This window comes from Salvelinus alpinus, chromosome 17 (genome assembly GCF_045679555.1).
Source record: "Salvelinus alpinus chromosome 17, SLU_Salpinus.1, whole genome shotgun sequence".
Classification (NCBI taxonomy): Eukaryota; Metazoa; Chordata; class Actinopteri; order Salmoniformes; family Salmonidae; genus Salvelinus; species Salvelinus alpinus.
In genome coordinates, this window is record NC_092102.1 from 46,189,362 (window position 1) to 46,209,853 (window position 20,492).

The 20,492-nt window shown below is 44.0% G+C and overlaps 1 protein-coding gene across 1 annotated transcript; it reads left to right on the forward strand.

Moving 5' to 3' along the window:
• The first annotated feature begins 740 nt into the window (after positions 1-740).
• On the forward strand, positions 741-18,027 carry LOC139543042 (transmembrane 9 superfamily member 4-like). The gene is made up of 17 exons (XM_071349154.1): positions 741-816; positions 2,906-3,019; positions 3,332-3,431; positions 3,712-3,868; positions 3,969-4,101; positions 7,050-7,173; positions 8,448-8,563; positions 8,914-9,096; positions 9,337-9,469; positions 9,724-9,805; positions 10,103-10,178; positions 10,294-10,377; positions 11,635-11,810; positions 11,977-12,040; positions 16,854-16,973; positions 17,287-17,376; positions 17,474-18,027. Exons 1-17 carry the CDS (start codon positions 781-783, stop codon positions 17,621-17,623), a joined length of 1,938 nt encoding a protein of 645 aa, XP_071205255.1. The 5' UTR covers positions 741-780; the 3' UTR covers positions 17,624-18,027.
• The last annotated feature ends 2,465 nt before the right edge of the window (positions 18,028-20,492 follow it).

Here is a 20,492-nt window from a genome sequence, read left to right on the forward strand (position 1 = left end):
TGGCCAGTAACCGTAAAGGTTGCTAGATTGAATCCCTGAGCTGACAAGGTAAAAATCTGTTGTTCTGCCCCTGAACAAGGCAGTTAACCCACTGTTCCTAGGCTGACATTGTAAATAAGAATTTGTTCTTGACTGACTTGCCTAGTTAAATAAATAAAATTGTCATGCTATTCATCTGCCACCATAACCTCATGCTCCACCATGATAATACAAGGATCTGTACACATTTCCTAGAAGCTAAACATGTCCCAGTTGTTCCATGGCCTGCATATTCACCAGACATGTCACCCATTGAGCATGTTTGGGATGCTCTGGATCAACATGTATGACAGCGTGTTCCACTTCCAGCCAATATCCAGCAACTTTTCACAGTCATTGAAGAGGAGTGGGACAACATTCCACAGGCCACAGCCTGATCTACTCAATGCGAAGGAGATGTGTCATGCTACATGAGGCAAATGGTGGTCTCACCAGATTCTTACTGGTTTTCTGATCAACACCCCTACTTTTTTTTAAATAAAGGTATCTGTGACCAACAGATGCATATCTGTATTCCCAGTCATGTGAAACACATAGATTAGGGCCTAATGAATGTATTTCAATTGACTTATTTCCTTATATGAACTGTAACTCAGTAAAATATTTGAAATTGTTGTATGCTGCGTTAATATTTTGTTCAGTTTAAATTGCTGTCATTAGATGACACTAGCTGACTAGCTAGCACTATCAACACATTTTGCTGCTGATGGGGGTACAATTTTTGTTCACGTGACGTCACGAATGACACGTGTATTCAAGATGGCGGCCGCGGCGATGGTAAGTGGACAGGAAAAAATATATATTATTCTTCCAACATCTGTCCGCTATCTACCTTCAAATAGAAGCATGTGGTTGTGTTAATATACGACTCTACCACGTGAAATTTAGAGTCATGATTTAACGACATTTATATGAGCTGTCTTTCTACATTGGCTTGTCAATGGTGCAGCAAAGCAGGAGATGTTGACGACGCTAGCCAGCCAAGACCACTTGTCAGCTACTGCTAGCTAGTTAGATGTCAGCTTAGCCAAAAAAATGAAATGTACCTAACTAACTAGTTACCTAGTTCGTACTCTGTATATGGATCAAACATGACATGTATTTCAATTACAGTTAGACAGTTAATTAATTAAGCTATCTCATTGTGACAGCGTAGTAGCCCTTTGGCGTGGCTAACGTTAGCTGGCTTTGCCAACAACACAACTATCGTTCTCTAACTTGCCTAGCTACGTATACGCTTACTAAAAGTTGTACTGGAAATACGAAGCATAGGTAGCTTGCTAGTTAGTTTTTAATGTGGCAGCTAGCTAGTTCGAGGACCAGAGCTCAGAAAAAAGGGGGCAGTTTAACTAGGTAACGTTAGCTAGATGGTTAATGTTAGCTAAGGCTCGCTAACTAGTATGTGGCTGGCAACTAGCTAGCTATGCATTTCCGGGTTGATTTATGTATTCTATAAGCTTAACCAAAGAGTATATCCTTTCTTAGAGTAACTATCTAGCTGCTGTTGCTTAGTGGATATGTCTCAACCATATAGTTTATATAACTGCTAGCTATTATCAGTGTGGATGTTTTCATGCACTCATTCGTATACAGAGGTAGATAACTCATTATTCATTTGAGACGAGATTGATATGCATTTGTTTTTCTAAGTTTGTTTTGTTATTGTTGTCATCATCAACTCGGGCTCCCGAGTGGCGCAGCGGTCTAAGGCACTGCAGCTGTGTTAGGCGGCAGGTAGCCTAGTGGTTAGAGCGTTGGACGAGTAACCAAAAGGTTGCCCGATCGAATCCCCGAGGTGACAAGGTTAAAAAAAATCTGTTTTTCTGCCCCTGGACAAGGCATTTCCTGTTCCTAGGCCGTCATTGTAAATAAGAATTTGTTCTTAACTGACTTGCCTAGTTAAATAAATACAAATTAAGAGGCGTCACTATACAGACACCCTAGTTCGAATCCAGGCTGTATCACAACCGGCTGTGATTGGGAGTCCACAATTGGCCCAGCGTCGTCCCGGTTCGGGCCGTTGTAGGCAGTCATTGTAAATAATAATTTGTTCTTAACTGACTTGTCTAGTTAAATAAAAGTTACATTAAAAAAACATCTACATTTACTTTTTCACTGTGTATCACATAATGCTCATCCTCACCCTTCCCAGACCAGTGCAATATGTATGGTTTTGGTCATACATTCATGGCTAGTGGTTATGTATACAATCACTCCACACAGGAAAGGGAAATCAGGCTTGACTGGTGTGACATTAGTTTAGTGGAAGGGCCTGCTAAATGTTGTATTCTCTGTAAGTGAAAGGGTGATGTCCATCCTTCACTCTGTACTAATATTTGACATGCAGTTGTGTTAAGGTAACACCCTTAAGCATACAGTAAGTATTCCAGAAGATTCTGTTCAAACATTAGGGGTGTTCCTATACAATCATTGGGATGTGTAGACATAGTCTTTCATTTGTGACTGGTTAGATGGAGTCCTATGTAAAGTACAGTCTCAAAGTTTTGTCCAAGTCATCAAGACATCATGGATTGTACTGTGTGTGTGCCCAGAAGGCTAGTCAATTTGGATTTGATTAACATCATGGCCTATCTCTCTCTCAGGTTGAAACATTAGTCCCACCTTTACATATCCCAAAGGCATCTCCATTCCATTGATTTCTTAATGTCTAAAGCAGCTATGTGGCAACAGGGTTGTTCAATATCAATTCAAATGATTTCAACTCTATCTACTGAGTGTTTTGGTATTCAGGTCCAAAAAAGTCACCTTCTGACCTCCTGCTCAGGGGCTAACATTTTAGTTCTAATCAAAAGGGTCTTCCGTATAGATTGGCCAACTAGTCCACTGACTGTTTGTTGTGTTGAAGGAGACGTGGTTGGCCCTGCTGCTGTTGTCCATGTTGCCTGGAGGGGTCCAGCCTTTTTACGTGCCTGGAGTTGCTCCAATGAACTTCCACCAGAACAGTGTTGTAGAGATTAAGGTAAGTTAAACAACCAAACCTGTTTTAGCCTAGGTCTAGCCCTCTTATGCTTCATCGGGTATATAGTACTCTATTCTGCCTTGGCTTGTTGTGGTTTCACTAAGTTAGCATAGTTTTTTTTGTTTTCTGGGTATGATGAACTGTGTTATTGTCTAAGCTTGATAGATGGACTAAAGCGTGTTAGTTCCAAGGCTTTCCAAGGCAGACTGAGGTGGATACTACTATTGGTTGTGTAGCCTATTGGCATGCGTTTGGCAGGTCAGGCAGTCAGTCACTCAATTGAATGGGTACATTGACCCCCCCACCCCCCAGGCTGTGAAGCTGACCAGCTCCCGGACTCAGCTTCCCTATGAATACTACTCCCTGCCCTTCTGTCAGCCTGATAAAGTGGTCTACAAAGCAGAGAACCTGGGTAAGTAAGCATCTCTCTCTGTTCTCCTCACGTGTAGAAGTGTTGTTCTCTGTGTCTTGTTGTTGTTTGGAAGGTTTACTGTGTATCCTTGTGTACAGTGTTGTAAAGCATTGATTTGTGTTGTCTTTGTATGGGATTCATAATCATCTGTTGCGCATAAAGACCCACACCATGAACTCCTACTAACAGTGTGTGTGTGTGTGTGTGTGTGTGTGTGTGTGTGTGTGTGTGTGTGTGTGTGTGTGTGTGTGTGTGTGTGTGTGTGTGTGTGTGTGTGCAGGGGAGGTGTTACGCGGGGATCGTATTGTGAACACCCCCTACTCGGTACTCATGACCCAGGACAGGAAGTGTAAGGTGGTTTGTGCCAAGATGAAACTCAACGTGCAGCAGAGCAAGCTGGTGGCTGAGCGCATCCAGGAAGAGTACTATGTTCACCTGTGAGTACCCTTCCTTCCTCATTACTCTGTCCGGTAATCAGGTGACTGTGTAAGTAAGATGCTGCTGTAGACTCCGTGTTAATCCTGTCTATAAACTCAGCATTGCAGACAACCTACCAGTGGCCACACGACTGGAGTTCTACCCCAACAAAGAGGCAGAGGAGGAGAAGGATGTGGTGAAGGATGTTCAGTTTGAACACGGCTACAGACTGGGCTTCACTGAGAACAGCAAGGTACAGAAGCTCCTTGCCAGGGCCTAGTTAAAGCATGGAGAGAGAGTATGGACACATCCGTATGAGATTAGGGCAGTGGGAACTCTGAATTTTGCTTGTCTATTACAGAAAAGCCCTTGTTGTCTTTAGTGTATGAACCTTTGCATTCTGTAGTCTCTCTACTATAGTTCTACCTACATACAGTTGAAGTCGGAAGTTTACATACACTTAGGTTTGAGTCATTAAAACTTGTTTTTCAACCACTCCGCAAATTTCTTGTTAACAAACTATAGTTTTGGCAAGTCGGTTAGGACATCAACTTTGTGCATGACGGAAGTAATTTTTCCAACAATTGTTTACAGACAGATTATTTCACTTATAATTCACTGTATCACAATTCCAGTGGGTCAGAAGTTTACATACACTAAGTTGACTGAGCCTTTAAACTGCTTGGAAAATTCCAGAAAATTATGTCATGGCTTTAGAAGCTTCTGATAGACTAATTGACATTTGAGTCAATTGGAAGTGTACCTGTGGATGTATTTCAAGGCCTACCTTCAAACTCAGTGCCTCTTTGCTTGACATAATGGGAAAATCAAAAGAAATCAGCCAAGACCTCAGAAAAAAAATTGTAGACCTCCACAAGTCTGGTTCATCCTTGGGAGCAATTTCCAAACGCCTAACGGTACCACGTTCATCTGTACAAACAATAGTACACAAGTATAAACACCATGGGACGACGCAGCCGTCATACCGCTCAGGAAGGAGACGCGTTCTGTCTCCTAGAGATGAACGTACTGTGGTGTGAAAAGTCCAGATCAATCCCAGAACAACAGAAAAGGACCTTGTGAAGATGCTGGAGGAAACAGGTACAAAAGTATCTATATCCACAGTAAAACGAGTCCTGTATCAACATAACCTGAAAGGCAGCTCAGCAAGGAAGAAGCCACTGCTCCAAAACCGCCATAAAAAAGCCAGACTACGGTTTGCAACTGCACATGGGGACAAATATCATATTTTTATGGAGAAATGTCCTCTGGTCTGATGAAACAAAAATGGAACTGTTTGGCCATAATGACCATCGTTATGTTTGGAGGAAAAAGGGGGATGCTTGCAAGACGAAGAACACCATCCCAACCATGACGCACGGGGGTGGCAGCATCATGTTGTGGGGGTGCTTTGCTGCATGAGGGACTGGTGCAATTCACAAAATAGATGGCATCATGAGGTAGGAAAATTGTGGATATATTGAAGCAACATCTCAAGACATCAGTCAGGAAGTTAAAGCTTGGTCGCAAATGGGTCTTCCAAATGGACAATGACCCCAAGCATACTTCCAAAGTTGTGGCAAAATGGCTTAAGGACAACAAAGTCAAGGTATTGGAGTGGCCATCACAAAGCCCTGACTTCAATCCCATAGAACATTTGTGGGCAGAACTGAAAAAGCATGTGCGAGCAAGTAGGCCTACAAACCTGACTCAGGTACACCAACTCTGTCAGGAGGAATGGGCCAAGATTCACCTGACTTATTGTGGGAAGCTTGTGGAAGGCTACCCAAAACATTTGACCCAAGTTAGACAATTTAAACACAATGCTACCAAATACTAATTGAGTGTATTTAAACTTCTGACCCACTGGAAATGTGATGAAAGACATAAAAGCTGAAATAAATTATTTTCTCTACTATTATTCTGACATTTCACATTCTTAAAATAAAATGGTGATCCCAATTGACCTAAGACAGGGGAATTTTTATTAGGATTAAATGTCAGGAATTGTGAAACTGAGTTTAAATGTATTTGGCTAAAGTGTATGTAAACTTCCGACTTCAACTGTAACTACCTGTGCTTCATTCTGTTGTCTTTTTAGTTCTACATACACAACTACCTGTCCTACATTCTGTTGTCTCTCTGCTATAGTTCTACCTACACAACTACCTGTCCTACATTCTGTTGTCTCTCTGCTATAGTTCTACCTACACAACTACCTGTCCTACATTATGTTGTCTCTCTGCTATAGTTCTACCTACCCAACCACCTGTCCTACATTCTGTTGTCTCTCTGCTATAGTTCTACCTACACAACTACCTGTCCTACATTCTGTTGTCTCTCTACTATAGTTCTACCTACACAACCACCTGTCCTACATTATGTTGTCTCTCTGCTATAGTTCTACCTACACAACTACCTGTACTACATTCTGTTGTTTCTCTACTATAGTTCTACCTACACAACTACCTGTCCTACATTATGTTGTCTCTCTGCTATAGTTCTACCTACACAACCACCTGTCCTACAGTATGTTGTCTCTCTACTATAGTTCTACCTACACAACCACCTGTCCTACAGTATGTTGTGTTTCTACTATAGTTCTACCTACACAACCACCTGTCCTACAGTATGTTGTGTTTCTACTATAGTTCTACCTACACAACCACCTGTCCTACAGTATGTTGTCTCTCTACTATAGTTCTACCTACACAACCACCTGTCCTACAGTATGTTGTGTTTCTACTATAGTTCTACCTACACAACCACCTGTCCTACAGTATGTTGTCTCTCTACTATAGTTCTACCTACACAACCACCTGTCCTACAGTATGTTGTGTTTCTACTATAGTTCTACCTACACAACCACCTGTCCTACAGTATGTTGTCTCTCTACTATAGTTCTACCTACACAACCACCTGTCCTACAGTATGTTGTGTTTCTACTATAGTTCTACCTACACAACCACCTGTCCTACAGTATGTTGTGTTTCTACTATAGTTCTACCTACACAACCACCTGTCCTACAGTATGTTGTCTCTCTACTATAGTTCTACCTACACAACCACCTGTCCTACAGTATGTTGTGTTTCTACTATAGTTCTACCTACACAACCACCTGTCCTACAGTATGTTGTCTCTCTACTATAGTTCTACCTACACAACCACCTGTCCTAGAGTATGTTGTGTTTCTGCTATAGTTCTACCTACACAACCACCTGTCCTTCATCATCTACTACCACAAGGAGAAGCTGGAGGAGGGGGAAGAGCACAACTACAGAGTTGTACGTTTTGAGGTGGTTCCCCAGAGTGTCAAGGTGGAGGGTAAGTTGAGCTGGTTTTCCACAGTGTCAAGGTGAAGTGACACAGCACCCTGTCCTGTCTGAGGTACGAACGGTTTATTCCAGCCCAATAAACACAGAGACAAGGTGAAGTGACACAGCACCCTGTCCTGTCTGAGGTACGAACGGTTTATTCCAGCCCAATAAACACAGAGACAAGGTGAAGTGACACAGCACCCTGTCCTGTCTGAGGTACGAACGGTTTATTCCAGCCCAATAAACACAGAGACAAGGTGAAGTGACACAGCACCCTGTCCTGTCTGAGGTACGAACGGTTTATTCCAGCCCAATAAACACAGAGACAAGGTGAAGTGACACAGCACCCTGTCCTGTCTGAGGTACGAACGGTTTATTCCAGCCCAATAAACACAGAGACAAGGTGAAGTGACACAGCACCCTGTCCTGTCTGAGGTACGAACGGTTTATTCCAGCCCAATAAACACAGAGACAAGGTGAAGTGACACAGCACCCTGTCCTGTCTGAGGTACGAACGGTTTATTCCAGCCCAATAAACACAGAGACAAGGTGAAGTGACACAGCACCCTGTCCTGTCTGAGGTACGAACGGTTTATTCCAGCCCAATAAACACAGAGACAAGGTGAAGTGACACAGCACCCTGTCCTGTCTGAGGTACGAACGGTTTATTCCAGCCCAATAAACACAGAGACAAGGTGAAGTGACACAGCACCCTGTCCTGTCTGAGGTACGAACGGTTTATTCCAGCCCAATAAACACAGAGACAAGGTGAAGTGACACAGCACCCTGTCCTGTCTGAGGTACGAACGGTTTATTCCAGCCCAATAAACACAGAGACAAGGTGAAGTGACACAGCACCCTGTCCTGTCTGGGGTACGAACGGTTTATTCCAGCCCAATAAACACAGAGACAAGGTGAAGTGACACAGCACCCTGTCCTGTCTGAGGTACGAACGGTTTATTCCAGCCCAATAAACACAGAGACAAGGTGAAGTGACACAGCACCCTGTCCTGTCTGAGGTACGAACAGTTTATTCCAGCCCAATAAACACAGAGACAAGGTGAAGTGACACAGCACCCTGTCCTGTCTGAGGTACGAACAGTTTATTCCAGCCCAATAAACACAGAGACAAGGTGAAGTGACACAGCACCCTGTCCTGTCTGAGGTACGAACAGTTTATTCCAGCCCAATAAACACAGAGACAAGCGTTAGATAATACAACCTGTGTTTCTATCCTTCCCCTCCTGTTTGTTAACTGTCTCTGTCTGGATCCTTCTGCAGACCTGAAGGCTGATAAGGGGCTGTGTACCCTGCCTGAGGCCACTAACTCAGCTCCTCAGGAGATTGACCCCTCCAAGGACAATGAGGTTCTCTTCACCTACTCCGTCCGCTGGGAGGTAAGTGGTACGGTCCTTCTCTTTTATGTCCAATCTTTAGGTCCCAGAGTCTGAGCAACAGTAAAGATTTAGAATTGCTATCTGTAAAAGTGTTGAGACGTTGGGATACACTTGAAATAAAATGGAACTTGACTTGGCTAGCTAGATTGTTGGTGGAGGACCTCTTCACTGAGGAATGTGCTTATTTATAATGGTTCTTTGTGTTTTCTAGGCTCCTGCCTTGATTTGTGTAATTGCTTGTCTTCTAATGGAAGGTTCTCTAGACAAAGATACCTTGGTCTCATTGGACTCTGCCTAAAGAAATATCAATGGCCTGACTTGACCCCCTGTTTGTCTCTCCCTCCCTGTAGGAGAGCCAGGTGAAGTGGGCATCTCGCTGGGACACCTACCTGACCATGAGTGACGTGCAGATCCACTGGTTCTCCATCGTCAACTCCGTGGTGGTGGTCTTCTTCCTCTCTGGGATCCTCAGTATGATCATCATCAGGACCCTGAGGAAGGACATCGCCAACTACAACAGAGAGGATGACATAGTAAGAGACCCCACTTACTCTGCTAAACATGACTTGGCTTTGGCATTTGACAGCACTTTGTGTGTGTGTGGCTGCAGCTGCAGGAAGAGTCTCGGTTAAATAATTGTGAGACTGAAGAGATTAGGATTTAAAATGTGCCATTATGTCCACCCTCTGAAGACGAGTGTTTACTTCCTGTTGTGTGAATTAATGTGGGTAGTGTGTCACTAAAATATCTTGACCAATGCCTATCTTCGCTAGGAGGACACCATGGAGGAGTCGGGCTGGAAGAACGTCCATGGTGACGTGTTCAGACCTCCACAGTATCCCATGATCCTCAGCTCTCTGCTGGGCTCAGGCATACAGCTCTTCTGCATGATTCTCATCGTCATCTGTGAGTGTGCTGTAAAACAGACTTCTAGAACCTCGTTTCAAAAGCACTCTTATCTACCAACTGCCGTTTTCATCAAGGAATTGTAATCTCTGGATATGGTCCATCCACCACAACTGGAGATGAGAGCGTGGTCGCCTGTGTGTCTCTGTACAGCACTTCGAGATATTAGCTGATGTACGAAGGGCTATATAAAATTAACTTGATTTGATCTGTGACGTGGGGCTGAAGCTGTTGTGTTTTTATCTGTCCTGTAGTCGTGGCCATGTTGGGGATGCTGTCTCCTTCCAGTAGAGGGGCCCTGATGACCACTTCCTGCTTCCTGTTCATGTTCATGGGGTAAAATGAGAGAGAGTCACCCTCCTTATGTCTCAGGCCCAATCCAAAATAGACCCCTATTCACTTGTGAAGATTTGAGAGGATTTGATTGGTATAAGCGATATGGTGAAACTTCCACCTAGCCTATCAGAGATGCGGCATGGTTGAGCGATTTACCGTATTGCTTACACCCAACACATCCTCCCAGATCCTCCACAAGGTAACAGGGCCTAGGGGTTCGGGATTGGGCCTCTGGCTGTGTTCTGTGTGCCGTCTAAACACCGGGAGAGGCATCAATATGACTGTTTTCTCTTCCAGTGTGTTCGGTGGATACTTTGCTGGCAGACTCTATCGCACGCTGAAAGGCCATCGGTGGAAGAAGGGAGCCTTCTGTGTGAGTATTTCAAATGAACACTGTCAATGACTAATGACATGTTATTTCTCATCGAACTTAGTGTCCGGTTGCCCTACTATTCACGTGTGACTGCGTGTTTCTGCTCTGCCTGCAGACGGCCACTCTGTACCCGGCTGTGGTCTTCTGCATCTGCTTCGTCCTCAACTGTTTCATCTGGGGAGAGCACTCGTCTGGAGCCGTGAGCTAGCTAGTCTCCTACATACTACTACTACTGTCTATCAACACATTCACTGTCTATAGGACCACTGTACAGCAACACATTCACTGTCTATAGGACCACTGTCTATCAACACATTCACTGTCTATAGGACCACTGTACAGCAACACATTCACTGTCTATAGGACCACTGTCTATCAACACATTCACTGTCTATAGGACCACTGTACAGCAACACATTCACTGTCTATAGGACCACTGTCTATCAACACATTCACTGTCTATAGGACCACTGTCTATCAACACATTCACTGTCTATAGGACCACTGTCTATCAACACATTCACTGTCTATAGGACCACTGTCTATCAACACATTCACTGTCTATAGGACCACTGTACAGCAACACATTCACTGTCTATAGGACCACTGTCTATCAACACATTCACTGTCTATAGGACCACTGTCTATCAACACATTCACTGTCTATAGGACCACTGTACAGCAACACATTCACTGTCTATAGGACCACTGTCTATCAACACATTCACTGTCTATAGGACCACTGTCTATCAACACATTCACTGTCTATAGGACCACTGTCTATCAACACATTCACTGTCTATAGGACCACTGTCTATCAACACATTCACTGTCTATAGGACCACTGTCTATCAACACATTCACTGTCTATAGGACCACTGTACAGCAACACATTCACTGTCTATAGGACCACTGTCTATCAACACATTCACTGTCTATAGGACCACTGTCTATCAACACATTCACTGTCTATAGGACCACTGTCTATCAACACATTCACTGTCTATAGGACCACTGTCTATCAACACATTCACTGTCTATAGGACCACTGTCTATCAACACATTCACTGTCTATAGGACCACTGTCTATCAACACATTCACTGTCTATAGGACCACTGTACAGCAACACATTCACTGTCTATAGGACCACTGTCTATCAACACATTCACTGTCTATAGGACCACTGTCTATCAACACATTCACTGTCTATAGGACCACTGTCTATCAACACATTCACTGTATAGGACCACTGTATTTGACCCAGAGAGGTCCATTGGTTTTTCACACAAGACATAGAAAATATGTCAAATCCACATGCTTTTCAATTATACACAATGATCCGGAATACACATGTTCACTGAAATATCATCAACACATTCAGGCTATCGCCCTCAGAACAAGGACAGGTTGTTGGTGTGGACTATATCAACCTGTGACGTCTTCTTCCCTCCTCAGGTCCCCTTCACCACCATGCTGGCTCTGCTCTGCATGTGGTTCGGTATCTCCATGCCGCTGGTCTACTTGGGCTACTACTTTGGCTTCCGCAAGCAGCCGTACGATAACCCCGTCCGCACCAATCAGATCCCTCGCCAGGTGCCCGAGCAGCGCTGGTACATGAACAAGTTTGTGGGGTGAGTGTCCCATCAAGCATGCCTACTTGATCTGTAGCATACCATGTATACTCTTCTTCTCGTGTGGAACGTCCTCTCATATTCAGTCGTAGAAGTTCATTAAACACAGTCGTTTGGATGAACGGTGGGGTTTTTCTAACACATTTTCTCTCTTCCCTTCCCGAAGAATTCTGATGGCTGGGATTCTACCGTTTGGTGCCATGTTCATTGAACTCTTCTTCATTTTCAGTGTGAGTAGAAGTCTTCTCCTATTAGCCCGTTGGAATAGGAATTTCCAGGTGAACAAACAAGAGAGTCGATCAGAAATCAATCCGGTTTATTATGTTATTATATAAAGATGGTGAATGGGCTCCAAGCCGTTTAGCTGTAGAAACAAAATGTATCTGCTATCATTTCTTAAGACCGACAAGAACTTTTGAACATCACGGCAGCAGTTACTAACCTCAATTCCGGCTTCGACTTTGACTCATCCGCCCTGGGTTCTTTGTGTACCGCTGGCCCAATATTTGGGCCACCCAAGAGGAGAAATGGGTGGGGAAAAAGGCAGGAGAGCGGTGTCCTATTGAGACTAAGGCGAAGGAAAACAGGCCACCGCTGTGTTCAGTCACTTGATAATAAAATGGATGACCTCCGATCGTGGATTTCCTAACAACGGGGGGGGGGGGGGGGTATCCAAGTCGATGGATTCTCCATTCAACGAGCAGACAGGAGATTGGATTCCGGGAAATCCAGAGGAAAAGTCTCTTAAACAACAAATGGTGTGTTCTACAGCTGCACCATTGAGAGCATCTTGACTGGCTGCATCACCGCTTGGTACGGCAACTGCTTGGCGTCTGTCTGCAAGGCGCTACAGAGGGTAGTGCGTACAGCGCAGTACATCACTGGTGCTGAGTTCCCTGCCATCCAGGACCTCTGTACCAGGCGGTGTAAGAGGAAGGCCCTAAAAATTATCAGACTGGCCTTCTAGGCAGAGTTGCAAAGAATATCTCAGACTGGCCAATAAAAAGAAAAGATTAGATGGGCAAAAGAACACAGACACTGGACAGAGGAACTCTGCCTAGAAGGCCAGCATCCCGGAGTCACCTCTTCTCTGTTGACGTTGAGACTGGTGTTTTGCGGGTACTATTTAATGAAGCTGCCAGTTGAGGACTTGTGAGGTGTCTGTTTCTCAAACTAGACACTCAAATGTACATGTCCTCTTGCTCAGTTGTGCATCGGGGCCTCCCACTTCTCTTTCTATTCTGGTTAGAGACAGTTTGCTCTGTTCTGTGAAGGGAGTAGTACACAGCGTTGTATGACATCTTCAGTTTCTTGGCAATTTCTCGCATCGAATAGCCTTCATTTCTCAGAACAAGAATAGACTGAGTTTCAGAAGAAAGGTCTTTGTTTCTGCCATTTTGAGCCTGTAATCGAACCCACAAATGCTGATGCTCCAGATACTCAACGAGTCTAAAGAAGGCCAGTTTTATTGCTTCTTTAATCAGGACAACAGTTTTCAGCTATGCTAACATAATTGCAAAAGCATTTTCTAATGATCAATTAGCCTTTTAAAATGATAATCTTGGATTAGCTAACACAACGTGCCATTGGTACACAGGAGTGATGGTTGCTGATAATGGACCTCTGTACGCCTATGTAGATATACCATTAAAAATCTGCCGTTTCCAGCTACAAAAGTCATTTACAACATTAACAATGTCTACACTGTATTTCGGATCAATTTGATGTTATTTTACTGGACAAAAAATGTGCTTTTCTTTCAAAAACAAGGACATTTCTAAGTGACCCCAAACTTTTGAACGGTAGTGTACATATCTACCTCAATGACCTCGTTCCCCTGCACATGGACTCATTGTGTATTCATTATTGCTTTTACTATTTATTATTTTTTCTCTTCATTATTTTCTTTCTCTCTGCATTGTTGGGAAGGTCCTGTAAGTAAGCATTGCACTGTTAGTCTACACCTGTTTGTGAAGCATGTGACGTTTAAGATTTGATTTGTGTGCGGACTTGTGCAGTGGAAGTCTCAACCTATTGTTCACTCCTCTTGGAATACCTGATGGTCAAATGCCGACCCTTCTACCTCCTGAGAGAGTTTTAATCTGTTATCGTGACTGCTGTATGTATTACACCTCAGGACAACAACAACAAGCTGGCACTTAACAAACTGTACAATGCTATAAACAAGCAGGAAACCATGCACCCGGAGGCTGCTTTTTTCTCTGTGCCAGTGATTTTAATTCCACCTCACTAAAACACTTCATGCCCAACTTCTACAGTGCATTCGGAAAGTATTCAGACCCCTTGACTTTTTCCATATTTTGTTAAATTACAGCCTTATTCTAAAATTGATTAAATAGATTGAGGAAAGAAAATCTAACGGTACACACAATACCCCATAATGACATCACAATACCCCATAATGACATCACAATACCCCATAATGACATCACAATACCCCATAATGACAAAGCAAAAACTGAAATCACATTTACATAAGTATTCAGACCCTTTACTCAGTACTTTGTTGAAGCACCTTTGGCAGCGATTATAGCCTCGAGTCTTCTTGGGTGTGACGCTACAAGCTTGGCACACCTGTATTTGGGGAGTTTCTCCCATTCTTCTCTGCAGATTCACTCAAGCTCTGTCAGGTTGGATGGGGAGAGTCACTGCTATTTTCACGTCTCTCCAGAGATGTTCGATTGGGTTCAACCTTCGCCCCCCCAGTCTGAGGTCCTGAGCACTCTGGAGCTGGTTTTCATCAAGGATCTCTCTGTACTTCGCTCCGTTCAGCTTTCCCTCGATCTTTACTAGTCTCCCAGTCCCTGCCGCTTAAAAACATCCACACAGCATGATGCTGCCACCACCATGCTTCACCGTAGGGATAGTGCCAGGTTTCCTCCAAACGTGACGCTTGGCATTCAGGCCAAAGAGTTCAATCTTGGTTTCATCAGACTAGAGAATGTTGTTTCTCATGGTCTGAGAGTACTTTAGGTGCCTGTTGGCAAACTCCAAGGGGCTGTCGTGTCTTTTACTGAGGAGTGGCTTCCGTCTGGCCACTCTACCATAAAGGCCTGATTGGTGGAGTGCTGCAGAGATGGTTGTCCTTCTGGAAGGTTCTCCCATCTCCACAGAGGAACTCTGGAGCTCTGTCAGAGTGACCATCGGGTTCTTGGTCACATCTCTGACCAAGGCCCTTCTCCCCCAATTGCTCAATTTGGCTGGAAGGCCAGCTCCAGGAAGAATCTTGGTGGTTCCAAACGTATTCCATTTAAGAATGATGGAGGCCGCTGTAACCTTCAATGCTGCAGAAATGTTTTGGTACCTTCCCCAGATCTGTGCCTCGACACAATCCTGTCTCGGAGCTCTACGGACAATTCCTTTTACCTCATGGCTTGGTTTGCACGGTCAACTGTGGGACCTTATATAGACAGGTGTGTGCCTTTCCAAATCATGTCCAATCAATTGAATTTACCACAGGTGGACTCCAATCAAGTTGTACAAACATCTCAAGGATGATTAATGGAAACAGGATGCACCTGAGCTCAATTTCGAGTCGCATAGCAAAGGGTTTGAATAGTTATGTAAATAAGGTATTTGTTTATTAATTTTTTAGCAAAACTTTCTAAAAACCAGTTTTCTCTTTGTCAATATGTGTGTAGATTGAGGATATATTTTTATTGTATCTATTTTAAATTAGGCTGTAACGTAACAAAACGTAGAAAAAGTCCAGGGGTCTGAATACTTTCCGAAGGAACTGTATCAACACGTCTCTTTCACCTGTAAGGGCTATAAAGTCCTTGCCCACTGTTACTCAACCCATAAACAGGCATCCAAGGGCCTCCCTCGTTCCCCATTCTGCAAATCAGATCATGACTCGGTAGGTAGCCTAGCGGTTAAGAGCATTGGGCCAGTAACCGAAAGATTGCCGAATCTCTGAGCCAACTAGGTGAAAAATATGTCTGTGCCCTTGAGCAAGGCACCCTTATTGCTCTTGTAAATCCCTCTGGATGTCATTGTCTGTTAAATTCTTATTTTAAAAAATGTATCTGGTGAACACTCTCAAGACCACGGGACCGGATGGTATTCCAGGGTGCGTTCTCAGAGCATGCTCAGACCAGCTGGCAGGCATCTTCAGTCATTTTCAACCTCTCCTTGTTCCAGTCTGTGATTCCCCACAAGTTGACCATCATCATTCCTGTCCCCAAGAACTCTAAGGCTTCCTGCCACAATGACTACCGCCCTGTAGCACTCCTCTGTAATCATGAAGTGCTTTGAGAGGCTGGTTATGGCACCCTAGACCCAACAGATGATGCCATCTCAATTGCCCTCCACTGCGCTCTACCACCTGGACAAAAAGAACACCTATGTGAGAATGCTGTTCATCGACTACAGCTCAGCGTTCAACACCATAGTGCCTTCTCAAGTTCATCACTAAGCTCAGGACCCTGGGACTGAACACCTCCCTCTACAACTGGATCCTGGACTTCGTCATGGGCCGACCCCAGGTGGTGATAGTAGGCAACAACACTTCCGCCACGCTGACCCTCAACACGGGGGCCGTTCAGCGGTTTGTGTTTAGCCCCCTCCTCCCTGGGTGGCCAAGCACCACTCCAACTCCCAAGTTTGCTGACGACACTGCAGTGGTAGAGCTGATCACCAACGGCGATGAGACGGCCTACAGGGAGGAGGTTGGAGACTTGGCAGTGTGGTGCCAGGACAACAACCTCTCCCTTTAGCAAGAAAGACCAAGGAGTTGGATCGTGGACCACAGGAAACACCGCCATCCACATTGATGGGCCGCAGCAGAAGCATAACAAATCAGATCTATACATGGTATTTCTACGTTTGCATATGGTACGTGGGTTTGATCCGCTGTACGTGGTCCTGGTCTAACCCATGTTGTCTCTGCTGTACGTGGTCCTGGTCTAACCCATGTTGTCTCTGCTGTACGTGGTCCTGGTCTAACCCATGTTGTCTCTGCTGTACGTGGTCCTGGTCTACGAGGTGTTTGTCTGACTGTAAGCTGTTCTCCCTCTGCAGGCCATCTGGGAGAACCAGTTCTACTACTTGTTTGGTTTCCTCTTCCTGGTGTTCATCATCCTGGTGGTGTCCTGCTCCCAGATTAGTATCGTCATGGTCTACTTCCAGCTCTGTGCGGAGGTGAGACGGGGCCCTGCTGTGTGGCTGCTGTGTGGGTGTATAGATGGGGCTTTTGCATAGTAAAAGCATTGTGTGTGTGTGTGTGTGTGTGTGTGTGTGTGTGTGTGTGTGTGTGTGTGTGTGTGTGTGTGTGTGTGTGTGTGTGTGTGTGTGTGTGTGTGTGTGTGTGTGTGTGTGAGAAGAGAACTTCAGAGACATTAAGTTCTCAGCGGAACTGGATAAGGAAGACAGGTGGTATAGTATTATGATGAGTGGGTCGCTCCACTAGTTGTGACGTCACAGAGTTACCAACTGTCTTGTCTGTCTCCTGCAGGACTACCGGTGGTGGTGGAGGACCTTCCTGGTATCAGGGGGCTCAGCCTTCTACGTTCTTGTTTACGCCATTTTCTACTTTGTCAACAAGGTAAACGTCGAAGATGTATTGAGATGAAGTTTTGAGTGCTTAGATTGGCTGGTAGCTGTCTGATAACAAGTTGCCGTTGTGTGTTTCTCTCTTCCAGCTGGACATTGTGGAGTTTATTCCTTCCCTGTTGTACTTTGGCTACACGGCTCTCATGGTCCTGTCCTTCTGGCTCCTTACAGGGACAATCGGCTTTTACGCAGCATACATGTTCATACGGAAGATCTACGCTGCCGTCAAAATCGACTGAGTTTGTTTCTGCTGCTGTTTTTTTTTGCCACATTTTCTTGTTCCGTTTTTTAATTTTTAATTTTTGTATTCTTCATGTCCAGCAAACACTGACTTCTGTGTATGGAAGGAAGGAAGCATGAGGTGGGTTTTGTGGAACAGTGCCACCCACAGGCATAGGGAGAGAACAGCAAGATGACGCTGCCTGCTAGCTCAACGCTCCCCTCTCCCTCCGTTATTGGTGTCCACAGAGACAGAGTTCCTCTGGGACAGTCCATGTTTTTCTGTGTTTCACCCTGGACACATGGGCCAAAGCATGTCAATTGAAAGTCTCTGTATGTTTTAGTGTCTGCTGTTGGAGTTGGACAATCAATGAAGTGCATTGGTTCAGAACTTCACTTTGTTTTAAAATCAGTTTCTCTGTAAGATGTTTTAGTCTGACCTTTGTCTCTGTTTCTCTTTTTCGCTCTTTCTGTCTTTCGGACTTTCTGTGTCTGTCGGTCTCTGTGTGTTTCTCTGTCTCAGTGTGTTAGTTAGTAAGGTTAGTTTATTTGAGTTTATAATCTTTATTGCAGATGGTTGGGAGGTCACACGGTGGTAATGGCACTAAGAATTATTTTGTTTAGCTGGGAAATGGAAATCTAACATTGGAACAAGGATATTACAATATTCTGTTTTTTTCCCTTGTGGTTTCCATGTCCTGATGTGACCATTTCAACCACAACTAAAATCAGAATCTAAATGTTTTTTTCCTGGAGAGAAAAAATCTCTCACATTGAGGTAAGCGATTGTATAGAAGTGTAAAATGAAATTCTCCTCTGCAAATACTACTTCCATGATCAATTAATCTGATGTGCTAGGGAAGTCGAGTTGGCTTAAGGTGGTTGAAATATTACATGTTATGGAACAAAAGTAAATGTTGATGGAAAAGTAGTGTTTCTCATCTTCAAATCACCTTTCTAGTTTATGAGCTTTAGCCTAGGGTAAAACGACTTGTTTTAAAATGGTTGGACACCATTACATTACGAGTCAATGTAAACAGCTACATGGTCTCACTGAACTATGCAGTTTTTTTGGGGGGGGGGAAGGATGAGATTGATCTTTGGTTTCATAACGATCTTTTGTTTTGATTTTAACACCTAGTTCAGTGAGACGCACCTGCTATTCTAACAGAAGTTATCTATCGGTGTCGGTTATCCCTGAGCATCAATGTCTCTACTAGGATCGCCTTAGCAACACAGGGTTCTGGCAACGAGCGTCTGAATGGAGTACAGTTTCCCATAAACAACCTCTAAAATGGAGTACAGTTTCCCATAAACAACCTCTAAAATGGAGTACAGTTTCCCATAAACAACCTCTAAAATGGAGTACAGTTTCCCATAAACAACCTCTAAAATGGAGTACAGTTTCCCATAAACAACCTCTAAAATGGAGTATAGTTGTTTCCCATAAACAACCTCTAAAATGGAGTACAGTTTCCCATAAACATCCTCTAAATTAAGGACTGTTGTGTTTCCCATAAACATCCTCTAAATTAAGGACTGTTGTGTTTCCCATAAACAACAGGCCCAATCAGTGCTGTACAAGGTTGCCAATGTGTTTTAGATTGAGTGGATAGGAATGAGCTGGTCCTTCACTGGGTTTACTCTCTCTGGCTGTCTTTACACACGGAGCCCGCTTCTGATGTTTTCAACAATTATTGGCAAAAGAGCTCATCTGATTGGTCAAAATGCCGATTATTGGCAAAAGAGCTCATCTGATTGGTCAAAATGCCGATTATTGGCAAAAGAGCTCATCTGATTGGTCAAAATGCCGATTATTGGCAAAAGAGCTCATCTGATTGGTCAAAATGCCGATTATTGGCAAAAGAGCTCATCTGATTGGTCAAAATGCCGATTATTGGCAAAAGAGCTCATCTGATTGATCAAAATGCCGATTATTGGCAAAAGAGCTCATCTGATTGGTCAAAATGCCGATTATTGGCAAAAGAGCTCATCTGATTGGTCAAAATGCCGATTATTGGCAAAAGAGCTCATCTGATTGGTCAAAATGCCGATTATTGGCAAAATAGCTGAATTGGCCTGCCTGTGTAAACGCCGGCTCTATTACCCAGAGTTAGACTTTCTCACCGAGGGTTCACACCGTCTTGTAGCTGCAGTTCCTCTGAAGGTTGAGACTGAAATGCTGAAGATCCTGCATGTTGAAACACTGGCCCTACACAACAGATAGAATGTTCCATTGGGGTGTTGGGGACTAAAAACATTAAAGACCTTTCTATCTTGGACATATTTTACTCTATGGCTCTGATTACACCAGCAGTCCAATTTTTTATTTTAATCTAAGATGATCTGGTTGGTCAAAAGAGAAATTCGTGAGAGAGAAAAATATCCGAATTGAGTTGCCTGTGTAAACGAAGGCTATAAAACGTTATTCTAAGTGCCAGTTTCCCAGGCCCAGATTAAGCCTAGTCCTGCACCAAAAATGATGATCCATGGACTTTTATAAGTCCAGGAAAATGTTTAAATAAATTTGAGAGCTGAGCTTTCAAGAACATAACCTTCAGGTCAACATTACTACCCCACTAGATTATCACCAGTTTTTTTTGCTGATTTAAAGAGCATAGAAACAGACAGTCTGGTAGAGGTGCGATCTCGCACAGCAGAGGGTGTTGGGATAGAACTGCACTGGAAGAGAACGGAGAGGGAACCAGTGCTGAGAGGGAATTACTCCGTTCTGGGTGAATGATAATACAGTGAACCACTGAATGAATTCTCTCTGCCCCCTGTCTCCACTCTCCCTTGAACAGGTTCTCTCTGCATCTCTCTCACATTTCACCTCCACATTAGCAGCCTTTTCCTCCCCTCTGCTAGTGTTCCTGATCCACAGACAGA

Coding starts and splice junctions, on each gene's coding strand:
- LOC139543042 (XM_071349154.1), top strand. CDS start 781: ATGACACGTGTATTCAAGATGGCGGCCGCGGCGATG. Junction 4,102..7,049: donor GCTTCACTGAGAACAGCAAG/GTACAGAAGCTC, acceptor TTTCTGCTATAG/TTCTACCTACACAACCACCT. Junction 9,097..9,336: donor ACAACAGAGAGGATGACATA/GTAAGAGACCCC, acceptor TATCTTCGCTAG/GAGGACACCATGGAGGAGTC.